The sequence below is a fragment of the Sphaerodactylus townsendi genome, linkage group LG08, assembly GCF_021028975.2.
Source record: "Sphaerodactylus townsendi isolate TG3544 linkage group LG08, MPM_Stown_v2.3, whole genome shotgun sequence".
NCBI classification, from domain to species: domain Eukaryota; kingdom Metazoa; phylum Chordata; class Lepidosauria; order Squamata; family Sphaerodactylidae; genus Sphaerodactylus; species Sphaerodactylus townsendi.
Genome location: NC_059432.1, coordinates 110,618,048 through 110,636,485, shown reverse-complemented (window position 1 = coordinate 110,636,485; position 18,438 = coordinate 110,618,048). Strand labels below are relative to the sequence as shown.

General features: G+C 50.9%; 1 protein-coding gene across 2 annotated transcripts in view; it reads right to left on the bottom strand.

Annotated features, from left to right (window-relative positions):
- Positions 1-13,961, bottom strand: part of LOC125437893 (solute carrier family 12 member 9-like) — a 95,172-nt gene extending 81,211 nt beyond the window's left edge. The window contains exons 1-6 of one of the 2 annotated variants that reach the window (XM_048505942.1): positions 13,832-13,961; positions 9,383-9,517; positions 7,993-8,130; positions 5,532-5,828; positions 4,403-4,510; positions 2,750-2,861 (exon numbers count right to left, since the gene is read on the bottom strand). In XM_048505942.1, the coding sequence (XP_048361899.1) occupies positions 2,750-2,861; positions 4,403-4,510; positions 5,532-5,828; positions 7,993-8,130; positions 9,383-9,476 (749 nt within the window). In that variant the 5' untranslated portion in view covers positions 9,477-9,517; positions 13,832-13,961. The remainder of the gene's footprint in view (positions 1-2,749; positions 2,862-4,402; positions 4,511-5,531; positions 5,829-7,992; positions 8,131-9,382; positions 9,518-13,831) is intronic. The other variant, XM_048505943.1, reaches the window with a different exon arrangement.
- Positions 13,962-18,438: the final 4,477 nt, after the last annotated feature.

Here is an 18,438-nt window from a genome sequence, read left to right as displayed (position 1 = left end):
CAACGAGGATGATTGAAGGATTGGAGCACCTTCCTTATGAGGAGAGGCTGCAGCGTTGGGGACTCTTCAGTTTGGAGAGGAGACGTCTGAGGGGGGATATGATTGAAGTCTATAAAATTATGCATGGGGTAGAAAATGTTGACAGAGAGACATTTCTCTCTCTTTCTCACAATACTAGAACCAGGGGGCATCCATTGAAAATGCTGGGGGGAAGAATTAGGACTAATAAAAGGAAACACTTCTTCACGCAATGCGTGATCGGTGTTTGGAATATGCTGCCACAGGAGGTGGTGATGGCCACTAACCTGGATAGCTTTAAAAGGGGCTTGGACAGATTTATGGAGGAGAAGTCGATTTATGGCTACCAATCTTGATCCTCTTTGATCTGAGATTGCAAATGCCTTAGCAGACCAGGTGCTCAGGAGCAGCAGCAGCAGCAGAAGGCTATTGCTTTCACGTCCTGCATGTGAGCTCCCAAAGGCACCTGGTGGGCCACTGCGAGTAGCAGAGAGCTGGACTAGATGGACTCTGGTCTGATCCAGCAGGCTAGTTCTTATGTTCTTAGATGAAGAAGATTTTGCGAGTGTGAGCTTTCGAGAGGCAAAACTCCCTTCGTCAGATGCAAATAGGAACTGAGGTTCCCCATTTTTTATATCCCAGCCAGAAAGTTCTTGGTTCAGTCCCCGGTATCTCCATTTAAAGGGATCAGGCGATGTGAAAAACTTCTACCTAAAACCGTGGAGAGCCACTGCGACTGTAAATACACAATCGTGACCGTGAAGAAGAGTGGAAAAGTTTGGATTTATATCCCACCTTTCTGTCCTGTAAGGAGTTTCAAAGCAGCTTACAAACTCCTTCCTGGTTGGCACAAACAAAGGTTTATTGACACAAACGAAAGTGTCAATAAAACCTCTGCAAGTCGTCAGAATGGCGCCTAGCAGCTTACAGGCCACACAGAACAGCCATGAAAGCCCACGTCAAGCCCATCTTGGATCTGGGGTGCTGTGTGGTTTCTGGGCTGTATGGCCGTGTTCTAGCAGCATTCTCTCCTGATGTTTCGCCTGCATCTGTGGCTGGCAGCTTCAGAGGATCTGATAGTAGGAAAGGAAAGCAAGTGGAGTATATATGCCTGTGAGTAAAGGTCAGTAGGTGAGGGCATCTGAATAGAAGTCGCCTGGCAAGTGAGTAACAATGAAGTTGTTATGCCAGCCACAGATGCAGGCGAAACGTCAGGAGAGAATGCTGCTAGAACACGGCCATGTAGCCCGGAAACCACACAGCACCCCAGTGATTCCGGCCGTGAAAGCCTTCGACAATTCATCTTGGATCATTGGACCTTTGCAGATGGCACGATTTCAGGGAGGGGGGTCTGTAAATTTCAACGCTTCCTCACTTTACAAATCCTAATTTGCACAGAAAACCAGCATGTCAGGGAGAAAGGGGGGCTAGCACGAAGGTTGCAGTGCGAAGCTGGGAAATGCCTTTAGAGCTGGGGGGGGGGGGGCTGGGGAAGAGCAGGGTGGGGGGAGGAGAGAGACGTCATCAGGGCATTTATGCTAGACACCTCATCCTCCAAAGCAGCCTGTTTTCCCATGGAAACTGATCTCTGCAGTCTACAGATCTCCAGGCCACACCTGGAGGTTAGCAACCCCAGTTAGAGAGCCAGCATGATGTAGTGGTTAAGAGCAGGTGCATTTTAATCCGGAGAACCAGGTCTGATTCCTCGCTCTGCCACTTGAGCTGTGGAGGCTTATCTGGGGAACTAGATTAGCCTGTGCACTCCCAAACACGCCAGCTGGGTGACCTTGGGCGAGTCACAGCTTCTTGGAGCTCTCTCAGCCCCACCCACCTCACAGGGTGTTTGTTGGGGGGGGGGGAGGGAAAGGAGATTGTCAGCTGAACTGGTATTACACCACGCTGTAGTCCTTCCCTTCACTGAACCCTACTTTCCCCAGACTCTATCCCCAAAGCTCCAAGAATTTCTTAACCCAGAGTTGGCCATCTTTGCCAGGATCAAGGGCAGCCTATTTTAATCGAGCATGAAGACGAGAGAAGCAGTGGCGTAGGAGGTTAAGAGCTCGTGTATCTAATCTGGAGGAACTGGGTTTGATTCCCAGCTCTTCCGCCTGAGCTGTGGAGGCTTATCTGGGGAATTCAGATTAGCTTGTGCACTCCCACACACGCCAGCTGGGTGACCTTGGGCTAGTCACAGCTTCTCGGAGCTCTCTCAGCCCCACCTACCTCACAGGGTGTTTGTTGGGGGGGAGGGAAAGGAGATTGTCAGCCCCTTTGAGTCTCATTACAGAAGAGAAAGGGGGATATAAATCCAAACAATAACAACAAGTCCTCCTCCTCCCCCCCAATTGTCAACATTTGGGGGGGGGGATGTTTCACCCATTTGCTACAGGAACTCATTCAAAAACAGAAACCCCCATCATCATGCTGAACTGGTACAATCCAGGAAGAGGTTTACCATTCATTCTCACGCATATCTGAGCCGTTGTCTGAAAACCATGGAGGCGGCAGGAGTCAAGAGAAGGGCTCTGTTCGGGCACCCTCCCTCCCCGTCCTGCCACCCAAAAAGGCCCTTGGATGAAGTGCCTCAGTTTCCCAGCCTGCAAAATGGGAACAACTGCAATTCTCTACCTAGGGGGAAGAAGCAGGCCAGAATGCCAAAAGGAAGCCGAGAGAAGTATTGGCAAAATAAGGTGGGAAGGGAGCTCCCCCTGGTGGCCAGCTCGGCACATACCTGTCACAGGTGCAGCTCAACAGGACAGCCAGCAAATTGTAGACGATGTAGGTGAAGATGACGGCGATGATGGTTCCCCTCGGGATGGAGTAGCTGGGCCGCTTCAAGTCCCCTGTGGGAGGAGACAGAGGTCAGAGCCCCCCAAGGATCAGGTCGGGGCCTGACATCGAACAAGGCTATTCTGAGGAGCGCAGGTTATAATAATAGATAATCACTTTCAATCTTACCTAATATAACAAAATATGGATACCCGGGGCCAGGAGGCGCCTCGCCTCTCCTTTCCTCGGCCTTAAGTCTGTCTCGCATTCCTTTCTAAATTACTTTAATTAACTTAAAATAAAAATATAAAAATGGAAGGGGGGAGGGCAAGGAAAAATGACTGTATCTAAAATACTATAGCCCAGAGGCGTCGAACTCAGGCCCTCCAGATGTTCAAGGACTACGATTCCCAGCAGCCCCTGCTAGCATGGCCAGTTGGCCCTGCTGGCATGTGCTGATGGGAATTGTAGTCCAATGACACCTGGAGCGCCTGAGTCTAGCTAGCTCCCTTCAGAACTGGTTTTCTTCCTCTAACCAGCCAATATCTAACAATAAAAACTTCTAACTCTACAATGATCAAATCTACATTAATTTATAAATCCAAAACTTAACATTAAGCCAGTTCTCACTAAACCCACTCTAACTTCCATATTTGAAACACTCTCGCCAGTTCTCTTCAGAACTGGTTTTCTTCCTCTAACCAGTCAATATCTATTAATGAAGACTTCTAACTCTTTATTCAATGATCAAATCTACGTTAATTTCAGATCAGAGCAGAAACCTTTATTAGGCATCCAAATAGAAAATCAACAGAGTAGAAACAAACAAAATGAAGTACTCTCTCTCTCTCTCTCTCTCTCTCTCTCTCTCTCTCTCTCTCTCTCTCTCTCTCACTCACTAATTTATAAATCCAAAGACCCCCCACACACACCTACCCATGCGCACAGTGGTGGGATCCAAAATTTTTAGTAACAGGTTCCCATGGTGGTGGGATTCAAACAGTGGCGTAGCGCCAATGGGGCTGGGCTGGGCACGATGGGGGCGTGGCCTGGCATTCCGGGGGCGGGGCATTAATAATTTCTCTGTTACTGTAAAAAACTCTTACTGTAAAAAAAAAGTTCCTAATTTCCAGCTGGTCTCTTTCTGTCCATAATTTAAACTCATGATAGCAAGTCCTATCGTCTACTGCCAACAGAAACAACTACTTCTCCTCTAATTGACTGCCTGTCAAATACTTAATACTTTCAAATACTTAATTTTGTTTCTAGAAATCAAAAGAAGGAGACTTTCCTTCAACAAGGAACTTTACCATAGTTCTAAAACATGTTTTTAAAACAGCCCAACAGGGAGAATGATCCCGTTTTCTACCTTCGCTAACCAGCCACATAGGAGACAACAGGACTTTATGCTTTTTGGACCTAATGGAATTTCTAACAGAAAAGCAGACCCAATTAGTAACCCCCTCTCGGCACACACAAATAATTAGTAACCCACTCTCGGGAACTGGTGAGAACCTGCTGGATCCCACCTCTGCATGCGCATACCGAGAGCACCTCCCTTAGTGCATGCTCCCATCTGGGGCTTCCCCGGCTGGACCCATAATACTACACTCACCAGACATGTTGGACCCAGCCATGATGCCCGTGCAGCCGTTGAACATGACGGCAAAGACGGTACTGAAGCTCATCAGGACCCCGGTGGTGTAATCCACAGTGTAGTCAGCTGCAGGGGAATAAGACAGGTCAGGCGGCAGGCAGAACCGGGGAGAAGAAAGCCCCACCCTCCACGACATAGGGAGGACCAGAAGACAGGCCCAGTTCTGTCAACAGTTCTGCAAAAGATGGGGAATTTTCAGCCGGAGCAGCCTCTCCTGTCAGAGGCCACAAAGGGGAGAAAAGCGGCACCTGCTAAGATTCCCCGCTTCTTCTGTGCACCTATTGAAGGCACAGGAAGAGGTATCAACTACTGTAGCCAATCAGACTTGCCCTACCCTGAGGCATTATCCCTCCAAAGTCCTGGCATGAGCATCGCAAGAGATGAGGCGTTGGGACCCAGAGGTGCCTGGAAGTCACACTGAGCTCCAGTCTTTAGCTCAACCTCCCCAGAGCCGAAGCAATAAAAATCATAGAGTTGGAAGGGGCCAAACGGGCCACCCAGTCCAACCATCTGCTCCATGTAAGATCGGCCTAGATCAGGGGTGTCCAACTCTGGTGCTTCAGATGTTCACGGACTACAATTCCCATCAGCCCCTGCTGGCCTAGAGCATCCCTGACAAGTGTTTGTCCAACTGCTGCTTACAGACTGCCAGAGAGGAGGAGGAGGAGGAGGAGGAGGAGGAGGAGGAGGAGGAGGAGGAAGAGGAGGAGGAGTTTGGATTTATATCCTCCCTTTCTCTCCTGCAGGAGACTCAAAGGGGCTTACAATCTCCTTGCCCTTCCCCCCTCACAACAAACACCCTGTGAGGTGGGTGGGGCTGAGAGAGCTCCGAGAAGCTGTGACTAGCCCAAGGTCACCCAGCTGGCGTGTGTGGGAGTGTACAGGCTAATCTGAATTCCCCAGAGAAGCCTCCACAGCTCAAGCAGCAGAGCGGGGAATCAAACCCGGTTCCTCCAGATTAGATACACGAGCTCTTAACCTCCTACGCCACTGCTGCTCAAGATGTCTAGTCGGCAGCATAACAAAGGGAGGCAACAACGGTCGTGGGAGGACGGAAGGGAAAGAATTGGACGGCCGCGCGACTTACCTGCGAGGTTCGACCGAAGGGTGTGGAGCCTGAAGCCGGTGAAGGATGCGTTTATGAGGCCCGTGGCGTTGCCGCCCGGCAGCAGCACCGTGCGAGGACCCACCAAGAAGAAACTGAGGCAGACGGTTCCCAGGACTCCCATGACGATGACGAAGATGAGGAAGGTGGCCTTAGCGTAGATGCCGGCGCCCACCAGGCACACGAGGAGGCACAGGAGCAAGATAACCGTCCCATACAGCAGCTCATACCAGTATCCTGTCTTCAGGACGTGAACGCCATTACCCACACTGCCGTCTGCTATGAGAACCAATGGAAGGTTAGGTTGCCAGTCAGTGGTGGGATCCAAACATTTTAGTAACAGGTTCCCTTGGGGGTGGGATTCAAACTGTGGCGTAGCGCCAATGGGGCTGGGTGGGGCACGACGGGGGCGTGGCCGGGCATTCCTGGGCGGGGCATTCCTGGGCGGGGCTGTGGCAAGGACGCAGCCGCTGCGCCGGTCCTTGGGCGGGAAACGAATGCACGCAGGCGCAGGCTGCCACGCACGCCGGTGTCCTCCTGCTAGACTGCTTCAAGTTTTGCGCGCTACTGCTGAGAAAGGGGGCGTAACTAAGGCAAAAATCACGTGGCAAAACCACCCATGAGTAACCCCCTCTCGGCACACACAAATGATGAGTAACCTACTCTCGGGAACCTGTGAGAACCTGCTGGATCCCACCTCTGTTGCCAGTCAAAAATGGAATCTTCTATAAGTGTCCCCCTCTCCGGTCACTTGATTGTACGTTTTAAACTGCTGTTCACCGCCCAGAGCCCTGCGGGGGTAGGGCGGTATAAAAAACTCAAAATAAATAAATAAATAAAAATAAAGGGGGACCCCACTGTGGTTATCAAACTCTGGGAGGAGGGGCATGGGGTTCACAACTCCGCAGGGGTGTATCTACAAGAAATGGCACCCAAGGCAAGCACTAAAATTGCGCCCCCCCCCCCCCCCCCCCCCCCCAAATCCAACAGGTCTTCCCCATCCTGGAAGACCAGCTCTCTGGTGGCCAGGTCTACCCATTTCTTTCAACCGTAGGAACAGCAGCTCTCCAGAGGCCTGGTCTACCTGCCATTACAAAGAATTGAATCATAGAATCATAGAGTTGGAACAGACCCCAAAGGGCCATCCAGTCCAACCCCCTGCAATGCAGGAAGACACAATCAAGGCACTCCTGACAGATGGCCAGCCAGCCTCTGTTTAAAAACCTCCCAAGAAGGAGACTCCGCCACCCTCCGAGGCAGTGAATCCCACTGTTGAACAGCCCTGACGGTCAGGAAGTTCTTCCTGATGTTTAGGTGGAATCTCTTTTCCTGCATCTCTTCCCTCTCTCTTCTATATTTAAACATAGCTATCATGTCTCTCCTTAACCTTTGGTTCTCCAGGCGAAACATCCCCAGCTCCCTTAGCCTCTCATGAATTGGTAGACTATCTACCCACTGCTTTTTAATGGCAGGTAGACCAGCCCTACAAGTGTCGTGGCTTTCTGCTTTGGGACAGCCTCGCCACCCCTAAGCGAGTAGCCCCCGGGACTCATACCCTGGCTTGCCCCACCCTAAATATGCCCGGGCAAGTCTGGATTGGGACATTCCTGGAGTAGCTGTTGTGGGCTTTCCAGGTCGTGTGGCCGTCCCCTGATCGTTTTTGCTCCCAACTTTTTGCCCAGTGGTATCTTCAGAGGCCTGTTACAGAGAGATGTGTTTCTCTCTGTGGCACAGAGAAACACATCTTGGGGCGATTCCGCACATGAGTAAAATAGGTTCGACCCAGTTCCCTGAGAAGGGTACTAGCCTAGGTCGAAGCCATTGTTGCTCCCCACTGAAACCAGCTTGATCCCAGCTTGGAGGGCGGAATCATCCTGTGCCTCTTCGCCGCTCCGTTCCGATTGGCTGCTGTTCTACGGCCATGTTCCATCTATCCCCACACACGTTATAAAAAAGAACTGCCACAGGAATGGAGGGAGGAAGGCAGCATTTTTTGATTGGCCAGCTGTACGCATGCCCGAAACACTCAGCTGGGATTGGCTGAATGGGGGACTCCTGGCACCAGAGATTCCGCACTTTACTGGAATCGAGCTGAGTTTGAGCGTGGTTCCCTGAAAAAGAAGTAGTTCCCAACTGGAGTCGGAAATTTGACCGTTACACGGGGCGAAGCGGGTACAAAACCACGCCGATCCCGGTGGCTGTGCGGAGCACTTAGGTCGAACGCAGCTCGAACTTAGGTCGATAACGCAAGTGTGGAATCGACCAAAGTGACATATCTCTGAAGATGCCAGCCGTAGAAATGTTAGGAGCAAATGTTAGGAGCAGTCTGGAAAACCCGGAAGCAACAAGCACAACGCCCCGGCTCAGCCTCAGCCAAGGTGGGAATAAGCTCTGTGGGCTAATGGACACGTTGGGCTAACCGGTGCAGGGGGATCGCACTCACCTGCTAGGACCCCGAAGTCATCCACGACAGCTTCCACTAGCCCCAGGACGTAGAGGGCACTGCCACAAACGTTGGCCAAGAAGAACATGATCCCGATGCTGCCCCCGAACTCGGGTCCCAGCGCCCTGCTGATCATATCTGCGCCAAGCAGGGTCAAGGAGGCACAGAGACAACACTGCAGTGGCGTAGTGGCTAAGAGCAGGTGCACTCTCATCTGGAGGAACCGGGTTGGATTCCCAGCTCTGCCGCCTGAGCTGTGGAGGCTTATCTGGGGAATTCAGAGTAGCCTGTGCACTCCCACACACGCCAGCTGGGTGACCTTGGGCTAGTCACAGCTTCTCGGAGCTCTCTCAGCCCCACCCACCTCACAGGGTGTTTGTTGTGAGGGGGGAAGGGCAAGGAGATTGTCAGCCCCTTTGAGTCTCCTGCAGGAGAGAAAGGGGGGATATAAATCCAAACTCCTCCTCCTCCTCCTCCTCCTCCTCCTCCCCCACCCCCTCCTCCTCTTCCTCCTCTTCTTCTTCTCCTCCTCCTCCTCCTCCTCCTCCTCCTCCTCCTTCTACCCTGCAAGGCCTGAAGAAGAGGACCCGTCTCATTCTGCCATGGTGGCATTCCAGTTTCTGGGAGATCAGTGGGGTCAGTGTAGGGTTTGCAGCAATTCAAAAAGAATCAAGGTTTTGTTTGGCTTGGGGGCAGGGAGATAGCAGAAATTGCAGCCGGGGGGGGGGGGGGCAGACCTCTGGGATTTGTAGGGGGCTTGCATGCCTGAAGCCTACTCTTCGTACTGCGTTGTTTTCCTATAGATTGTTTTTCTTCTGGATTGGTTTATTCATTCCTCTTAGTTAGGGATTGATTTTTGTATGATGTACTATTGTATGGTGTTGTATTGATGGTTTAATTTTCACTGCGGACCTATTGTTGTAAGCCACCCTGAGCCTGCTGTGGGGGCCAATCAATCAAATTACAAACTAACAAATGATTGAATGATCGGCTGCTCAGTGCTTCGCCAGATAGTACTGAGTACCAGTGGCGGAGCTATAAGGGGACAAGGGGGTGCGCCAGTGGTGGTGGGAAATCGCCCCCCGCCCTTCCCCCTCCCCTCCCCTCACCCCACCCCACGCGGCCTGGCCCCACCCTACCAGCCTGGCCCGTTCAGAAAAAGTTGTGGGGGCTGCCAGCCACAGGGGGGTAGCGCCCAGGCACCATTTTGGCCCGGGCGCCATTTTCTCCCCCTACGCCCCTGCTGAGTATCAGCACCTTTCTTTAATGGCTTTCCCAAGTCCAGAGTGGGAAATTGGTGGAAATCAGGCCAACCTTATAGCCGAGCACTGGCACCTTTATTTTATTTCTGTTTCTTAAAAAGTTGAACAAACACAAATAGTAAGGATACAGTAGGCACCGCCGGCATCCAAAGCCCCGTTGGTCGAGATGGCGCACACCGAGAGGACCGTCATGCCAATGATGAAATAGGCGACCAGGAACATCGCCAGGGACTGGTATAGTCCTGCCTGGCCCACCACAAATCCTGCCAACAAAGCAAAAGAGAGAGAGAGAGAATCACTTGAAGGGTAGCAGATGCCCCTGAGTGTCCCATGACTTTATCCTTCTTAGCCATGTGAGTAATCATGGTGGTGGATCCATCCCAAACCTAATTGCAGAAAAGGGTTAGGAAAGGGACAGAAATTGGGGGGGGGGAGGGGAGAGAGAGAGAGAGAGAGAGAGAGAGTATGAGTTGCCCTTCTCTGCACTTTTTCTATCTCTTCGAGATCCTTTTTGAGATGTGGCGACCAGAACTGAACACAGGACTCCAAGTGCGGTCGCACCACTGCTTTATATAAGGGCATGACAATCTTTGCAGTTTTATTATCAACTCCTTTCCTAATGATCCGCAGCATAGAGTTTGCCTTTTTCACAGCTGCCAGGCATTGAGTGGACATTCCCATGGAACTATCAACTAAGACGCCCAAATCCCTTTCCTGGTCTGTGACTGATAGCACTGACCCCTGTAGGGTGCATGTGAAGTTTGGATTTTTTGCCCCTATGTGCATCACTTTACATTTTGCTACATTGAACTGCATTGAATCTTGGCTCATTTATCTGACACAGCATGGCACGGTGAGTCAAATTTGAGAGCAGCAATCCAGAAAATCAAACTCCGCCTCTGGCACCAAATTTCTAGTTACCTTTAGGCAGGGCACTGTTTTTCATAACATGGAGATCGTTAACGCTGGTCTTCCTACCCTGCAGGGATGATGCAAAGATGACCAAGCTCGGGTCTGTGAAGAACTTTGAACATGCACCAATTTTTATTGTTATGGGGTATCTGGGACAGGATTGCCAGTTCTGGGTGGGGAAATACTTGGATATTTTAAGAGTGGAGTCTGGGAAGGGGCAGAAGAGTGGAATCTGGGAAGGACCTAAGCAGGGCACAATGACATAGAGTTTACCCTCCAAAGCAGTCGTTTGCTCTAGAGCAGGGGTAGGGAACCTGCGGCTCTCCAGATGTTCAGGAACTACAATTCCCATCAGCCCCTTCCAGCATGGCCAATTGGCCATGCTGACAGAGGCTGATGGGAATTGTAGTTCCTGAACATCTGGAGAGCCGCAGGTTCCCTACCCCTGCTCTAGAGGAAGTAATACTGGGAGACCTCCATTCCACCCCTGGCGGTTGGCAGGCCTTTCTATTGTGTGCGCATGGATGCACACTCCTGTGAGAGGAAGGTGTGGAGGGGATTCGGCCCTAGGGAACAGCTCTCCACTTGATGCGCCCCCCTGCACCACGCTTTGTTCCTCAACAGGACAATCTGGGGAAAACCCCTGCGGGCCTTTCCAGGAAACAGGAAGCAGCGGCAGCCGGCAGAGAGCCGGGGTGGTTGGCCGTGCACCAGCTCCTGCAAGCAACCTGAGAAGGAAGCAATCCCAAGATACCTGCAAGCGCCACGGCGTGGCATTCCCCCGCCCCCGTGCTTTTGTTCCTTGACCTCGGGTGACAGAATGCAGGCGAACTAGACCGACGGGAAGCGGCCCAGGCAGGCGGCCAGGGAAACATCGCTTGCCGTGAGCCACAAGGACGGCCTCGGCCGACGTGCCTCTAAAACGCACAGCTGCACAGTATCCCCACGCTCTTTCTTCGACTTTAACAAGGTGGTGGGGAAGAGCTGTGGCTCAGTGGCAGGCCGTCTGCTTTGCACGCAGAAGGCCGTGAGTTCAATTCCCAGCTTCTCCAGTTGAAAAGGCCAGACTGCAAGTGACAGGAAAGAGCTCGCTCTGATAACCCTGGACAGCAGCTGCCAGTCTGAGCGGGCAATACTGACTCAGGGCGTGACACAGTACCAGCCACCTTCCTGTTTCCATAAGTGGGGTTGTTGCAACTCTCAGAACGAGCCACTGCATTCATACACGTTTATTCTCCGCTTTCCTGGGAAAAAGGTCACGTCGGGAGCTCAGACCACTTCTGAGACCGGCTCTTCCTGTTTCTGGCCCCCGTTTCTTGTCTTTGGCGTTCAAGGATTCCAAACACACGCTCAGGTAGAACAACTATTTGTGTGCGAGGAATTCCCCCGGGAGAGTAAAACAGCAGCACCTAGCAACGTGCGCACGCCACGAGGGAGTGGCAGCGCGTTGCCTGGATTTTCTATCGGGTCTGAAAAGTCTGCAGAGGCGTCAAGTTGTTTGGCTCTCAAATCTATAGCTGGTAGAACTTATATAAAGTTTGGCTCTCAAATCTACGGCTGGTTGCCCTTATATAAAGCCGTGGTGCGACCGCACTTGGAGTACTGTGTTCAGTTCTGGTCGCCACATCTCAAAAAGGAGATCAAAGAGATAGAAAAAGTGCAGAGAAGGGCAACGAGGATGATAGAGGGACTGGAGCCCCTTCCTTATGAGGAGAGGCTGCAGCGTTTGGGACTCTTTAGTTTGGAGAGGAGATGTCTGAGGGGGGATATGATTGAAGTCTATAAAATTATGCATAGGGTAGAAAATGTTGACAGAGAGAAATGTTTCTCTCTTTCTCACAATACTAGAACCAGGGGGCATACATTGAAAATGCTTGAGTTCTAGCAGCAGCATTCTCTCCTGACGTTTCGCCTGCATCTGAAGATCCTCTGAAGATGCCAGCCACAGATGCAGCCGAAACATCAGGAGAGAATGCTGCTAGAACACGGCCATACAGCCTGGAAACCACACAGCACCCAAGTCAGGAGAGAATGCTGCTAGAACATGGCCATACAGCCCGGAAACCACACAGCACCCCAGTGATTCCGGCCGTGAAAGCCTTCGATAATGCACAACAATTTGCTGAGTCCATTTCCCAATCACAAAATATCCCTGGGTGAGGAAAAGACAATGCCTCCATCGCAAGAAGAAATCGGCTTGAGCAAATACTCCGGATTCCCCACGGCAAGGAGAACACAGACCGCACAGCAATTACAAGTAAGCCTCGCCAATCAGGGAATCCTTGAGCACAATCTCCGACACACGAGGTGACCTTCGGCAGCCCAACAATAGCCAGTCACCCTGATTCGTGAGATGGCCTTCGGCAGCTAGACAATAGCCAATTACCTTGACTCACGAGGTGACCTCCGTCTGGCGCCATCGCTGGATAAACAACCAATGCAATTTCTAATATTGGGCTCGCTTGTGGTTATTTTCATGCTGACTGGTGCACTGTATTCTTGCATATTTTAATAATGCGTGGAAGCCGCTCTGAGCCTGACTTTTGGCTGAGAAGTGCAGGGTAACACGTTTAATAAAATAAAAAAAATAAATAAACAGCCAAAACAAGCCCAGGAGAACCATCTTCACAGAGATGTATACATCTTCACACTCTCTCTCTCTCTCTCTCTCTCTCTCTCTCACACACACACACTCACTCACACACACACACAGGCTTAAGAGCTGTTCTCGGTAGTCTCAAATTTGGATCAGGGCCTCAACATGGCCAAGGTAAAGGGTTTAGCCTTTTTACGCCCACATGGTTGTTCTAATTGAACTCCCCCCCACACACACACACACACTTTTTGTTTCCCAGGCTAATAATGGGGGGAGGAATCAATTAACAGGACTGTGTAGGGGTGAAAGGGTTAATCTCCCCCCTACACATACACACACGCATTGGGGAAGCTATTACAAATGCTGATAATCGCAATGCACTTCGTGGGATCTTTGCAAAAACTACCGAGCCGGTAATACACGCGAAATGCACGAACCTTCTAAAGCACTACATGAAGACTACGTTTTATGGGAGCAGGAGAGATGCCCACGTCTTATGGAAATACCCTTCTTTGTTAGGAAACGCCCTCAAGTGGAAACCCCCGCTTCCCAACCACACCTCTGCCACAAAATCCACAGGCTGTGTTCTCAGTTCCGATCCCTTCTCCACAACTACGCCGATCTACACTGCAGGACTGTTCGGCAAACGCCCCGGGAAATGTAGGACAAACCCTGAAGCGCTCTCAGCCGGCAAGTAAGCAGAGAGCACCAAAAGAGACAGCTAGGAACCCACAGTGCTCTGGATTCGAGTCTCGTCTTTTGCAGGAACTCACGAGATGGTTTCAGTGCTCCTTAGCAGAGAAATGGATTGTTATTATAGGCCCGACGACGAGATAATGCATGCAAAGCACTTTCAAGACTTGAAAGCACGCTCCCCAAATGTGAGGCATTATCTCTGTTAAGAATCATTACATGAAGACGGTCCGATTTGCATAAAACCATCTCGAGTGTTCAGTCTTACAGATCTTAGCAGGGGCGTTGTGGGGCGGGCGCACGGAGGGGGTCCCTCGATCAACCACTTTGGCATGAATTCTGTTTTAACTGGGTGGCGGATCAAGTTGGTGCTAACATGGCGTGTTTCCGGTCGGGTTGCCGACTCCACGTTGAGAAATTCCTGGGGCCGAGCATCATGCTATCGGTGTACCCTCGAAAGGAGCCATTTTCTCTAGGAGAACTACCCTGTTTCCCCGAAAATAAGACATCCCCTGAAAATAAGACGTAGTAGAGGTTTTGCTGAAGTGCTAAATATAAGGCATTCCCCAAAAGTAAGACGTAGCAAAGTTTTTGTTTGGAAGCATGCCCGACGAACAGAACAATAAGACATCCCCTGCAAATAAGACATAGCACATCTTTAGGAACAAAAATTAATATAAGACACTGTCTTATATTAGCAGCAGTGGCGTAGGAGGTTAAGAGCTCATGTATCTAATCTGGAGGAACCGGGTTTGATTCCCAGCTCTGCCGCCTGAGCTGTGGAGGCTTCTCTGGGGGATTCAGATTAGCCTGTGCACTCCCACACACGCCAACTGGGTGACCTTGGGCTAGTCACAGCTTCTCAGAACTCTCTCAGCCCCACCTACCTCACAGGGTGTTTGTTGTGAGGGGGGAAGGGCAAGGAGATTGTAAGCCCCTTTGAGTCTCCTGCAGGAGAGAAAGGGGGGATATAAATCCAAACTCTTATTATTATTATTATTATTATTTTTGGGGAAACACGGTAATCTCTGCCATATGCAGATCAGCAGTGATTCAGAGATATCTCCAGCCCCCAGCTGGCAGATGCAACCCTAGTTTGCGGCCAAGTTTGAACTCAGGACTTCCTGCTTTACAGAACAGACTCCTTGTTATATTGCCACATCGCCTCTTCCGAAAACTCGGCACAATTCTTCAGAAACCCGTAAGTGAAATCAACATGGGGGAGGGAGGGATGCAAAAAGGCGAAAGGCAAACCATTCGCCTACAGCTTTGCTGGAGCAGCAGAATTAAAGCGAGGAGGAAACGCGTGCGGTTGCTCAACGGCCGCAGCGACTGCGGCGTTCAGGGGGAAGTTACCCCCAAGTGCATGGGATTCCCAGCAAGCCATTTGCAGCGCAGCGAAAGGAAAATGAAAGCAGGATTTCTTAACCAAACCTCCTTCCTGAGAAGCCGAAAGGGGAAGTCCAACGTGTCTTCATCGTGGGATTTTTTGTGTGTGGCTCTTTCGTCAACATGACTGCGAAGGCTTGGACAGATTCGTGCCTTTCTTCCGGATCGGAAGCCAAGCCTTGCAGAAGGACGAGGAGGCTACCCCGACAACTGGCACACTGTTAAGAGCATGTGGTGGCCACAATCTGCCGATGGACCACAATCCACTGGAACGTTCTCTTGCACGGGAATCCGTGCAAGTGCACGGGTGCGTGTTAGTGGAAGGAGCCATTTGGACAGAGCGCCGAACGGGCCCGGCTTCCTCTCTGCCCTCTTCCCCAAAATCCCGACTGCGGAATACCACCCCGGCTGTAATCCATTTAATCATCACAGTGAAATCCGTCAAAGCTTTTTTATCACCGCAGAGTGCAAAATATCGATCAAGTTACGGAGCAGAATTGTGAATGTTTAGTCGTAATATTTCATCCACAGATATGCAGACGATACAGCGCTTTTTAGCCTCGCAGACAGGTAATTTTATTAGAGAGGGGATGCGGCAGGTGAGGCGTGAAAGAGCAGCCGGCGTGGCGTAGCAATTAGAGTGTTGGGCTAGGATGTGGGACAGCCGAGTTCGAATCCCAACGCTACCACGGAAGCTCGCTGGGTGACCAATGGGAAAGTCACAGGGTCTCGGCTTAGCCTACCTTACAGGGTTGCAGTGTGGATAAAACGGCGGAGAAGAAGAAGAAGAAGAAGAAGAAGAAGAAGAAGAAGAAGAAGAAGAAGAAGAAGAAGAAGAAGAAGAAGAAGAGGAAGAGGAGGAGGAGGAGGAGGAGGAGGAGGAGGAGGAGGAGGAGGAGGAGGAGGAGGAGGGGGAGGAGGAGGAGGAGGAGGAGTTTGGATTTATATCCCCCCTTTCTCTCCTGCAGGAGACTCAAAGGGGCTTATAATCTCCTTGCCCTTCCCCCCTCTCAACAAACACCTTGTGAGGTAGGTGGGGCTGAGAGAGCTCCGAGAAGCTGTGACTAGCCCAAGGTCACCCAGCTGGCGTGTGTGGGAGTGCACAGGCTAATCTGAATTCCCCAGATAAGCCTCCACAGCTCAGGCGGCAGAGCTGGGAATCAAACCCGGTTCCTCCAGATTAGATACACGAGCTCTTAACCTCCTACGCCACTGCTGCTCATACACATCTCATTGGGGAGGAAGGTGAGATACCTATGAAGTAAATCAATAAAGGCTACACATATATAACAGGTGAACATCTCTCTCTGTCCACATTTTCTACCCCAGGCATAATTTTTTGGATCCCATCCAAGTACATGGGATCCAAGTACACTACACCATGGTGGTGAAAGCTTTTGCCCTGGAAATTTTGGGCTTTAAGGTGCAACCGTCTCCCTCTTCTACTGCAGACCAACGAGGCTATCCACAGAGAGCCTGAAAAAACGAAAGTACAAGTTTGGGACGAGTTTTGCAACAGCACATGGGTTACACCCTGAGACTGCAGCAAACCAGTGACCCCAACTGACTCTTGGCAGCTTCTCGGACTAACCCAAAGTCCAAGGAGCAGAGAAGGTGGGTCTGCAGGAGGCAGGCAGAGCAAAGGGGGAAGCTGCGGGGCTGTGAGCAGCGTGTTCAGACATGTGGTGTCACAAGGAAGGGTGGAAGAAATCCATTAGCCATAAAAACCGTTTGCAGGCTGTTTGTTGACTGCTGCTACGTGGGTCCCACAAAGCACACTTTGTGATCTGTTCTGGGAAAAACCCTTCCACTGGGTGGATTCTAGTCTCGGTTAAAATTAACGGTAATCTTCTAGAACTGAAGAGGAAGCTAAGGGAAAAGCATAAGCATAAGCATTGTATTGTCATTGTGCATGCACAACAAAAATTTACAGCAGCATTCCTCGATGCACACAATTTCAGACTCATACCCCGTCCTCACTTTCCCCTTCCTCCACCCATCCCTACACAGCCCCAAACACATCCACACGAAGCCGCGGAGTTCAGCATCGCCACAGCTCTAGAGTAGAAGCTGTCTCTCAGCCTCTTTGTCCTGGTTTTGATAGACCTGTATCATCTGCCGGATGGTAACAGTTCAAAAAGAGAGTGTGCTGGATGAGACGGGTCTCTCAGAATATGTTGGGCTTCCTTTAGGCTTCGGGAATTATAGAGTTCTTCCAAGGAGGGGAGAGGGCAGCCGATGATCCTCTGTGCAGGAGCGATCACCCTTTGGAGCGCCTTCCTATCTGCCACTGTGCAACTGGAGAACCATACGCAGATGCAGTAGGTGAAGACACTCTCTATAGCACAGCGGTAAAAGGACACCAGGAGTTTTCCATTCAGTTGTTGTTTCCTTAACAGTCTCAGATAGTACAGTCTTTGCTGGGCCTTCTTAACCACCGCGGCAGTCTGAACGCCCCAGGTCAAGTCCTCTTTAATCATGACGCCCAGAAATTTAAAACTAGCCACCCGCTCTACTTGATCTCCATTTATAGTCAAGGGCTGAATTTCTGACCTATTCCTTCTATAGTCCACTATAAGCTCCTTTGTCTTGTTGGTATTAAGAACCAGGTTATTTCCCCTGCACCATGAGAGCAGTCGGTCCACCTCACTCCGATAGGCAGACTCATCCCCTCCAGAGATGAGCCCCACCACCGTTGTGTCATCGGCAAATTTGATAATGGTGTTACTAGGATAGACAGTGGTACAATCATATGTATAAAGGGTGGACAATAAAGGACTCAACACACAGCCCTGTGGCGTTCCCATATTCAGAGTAAGAACTGAGGAGAGCCAGGGAGAGCCACGTTCATGCCCTGCTGAATTCTGTAAAGGGTTAGAAGCAGCCACGGTAGGGTTACCAGCTGCAGGCTGGGGAATCCCTGGAGATTTTGGGAGTGGAATCCAGGGAGGAGTATAGTGCCGTAGAGACCACCTTCCACAATAGCCATTTTCTCCAGTGGAATGGACCTCTGGGGCCTGGAGATCAACGATAATTCCGGGAGATCTCAAGGCCCCTTCAGGAAGCAGGTGCCCCAAGACCACCATGGCCTCAATTTAGACTGGGGGTCCCATCACTGAAAGAGGGCATCAGTCCTCTGCCGTATGCCCTTATTCATTGAAAATGCTGGGGGGGGGGGGAAGAATTAGGGCATTCATTGAAAATGCTGGGGGGAAGAATTAGGACTAATAAAAGGAAACACTTCTTGGTGTTTGGAATATGCTGCCACAGGAGGTGGTGATGGCCACTCACCTGGATAGCTTTAAAAGGGGCTTGGACAGATTGATGGAGGAGAAGTCGATGTATGGCTACCAATCTTGATCCTCCTTGATCTCAGATTGCAAATGCCTTAGCAGACCAGGTGCTCGGGAGCAGCAGCAGCAGCAGAAGGCCCTTGCTTTCAATTCCTGCACGGGAGCTCCCCAAGGCACCTGGTGGGCCGCTGCGAGTAGCAGAGAGCTGGACTAGATGGACTCTGGTCTGATCCAGCAGGCTCGTTCTTATGTTCTTAAGGCCATTGCTTTCACCTCCTGCCTGTGAGCTCCCAAAGGCACC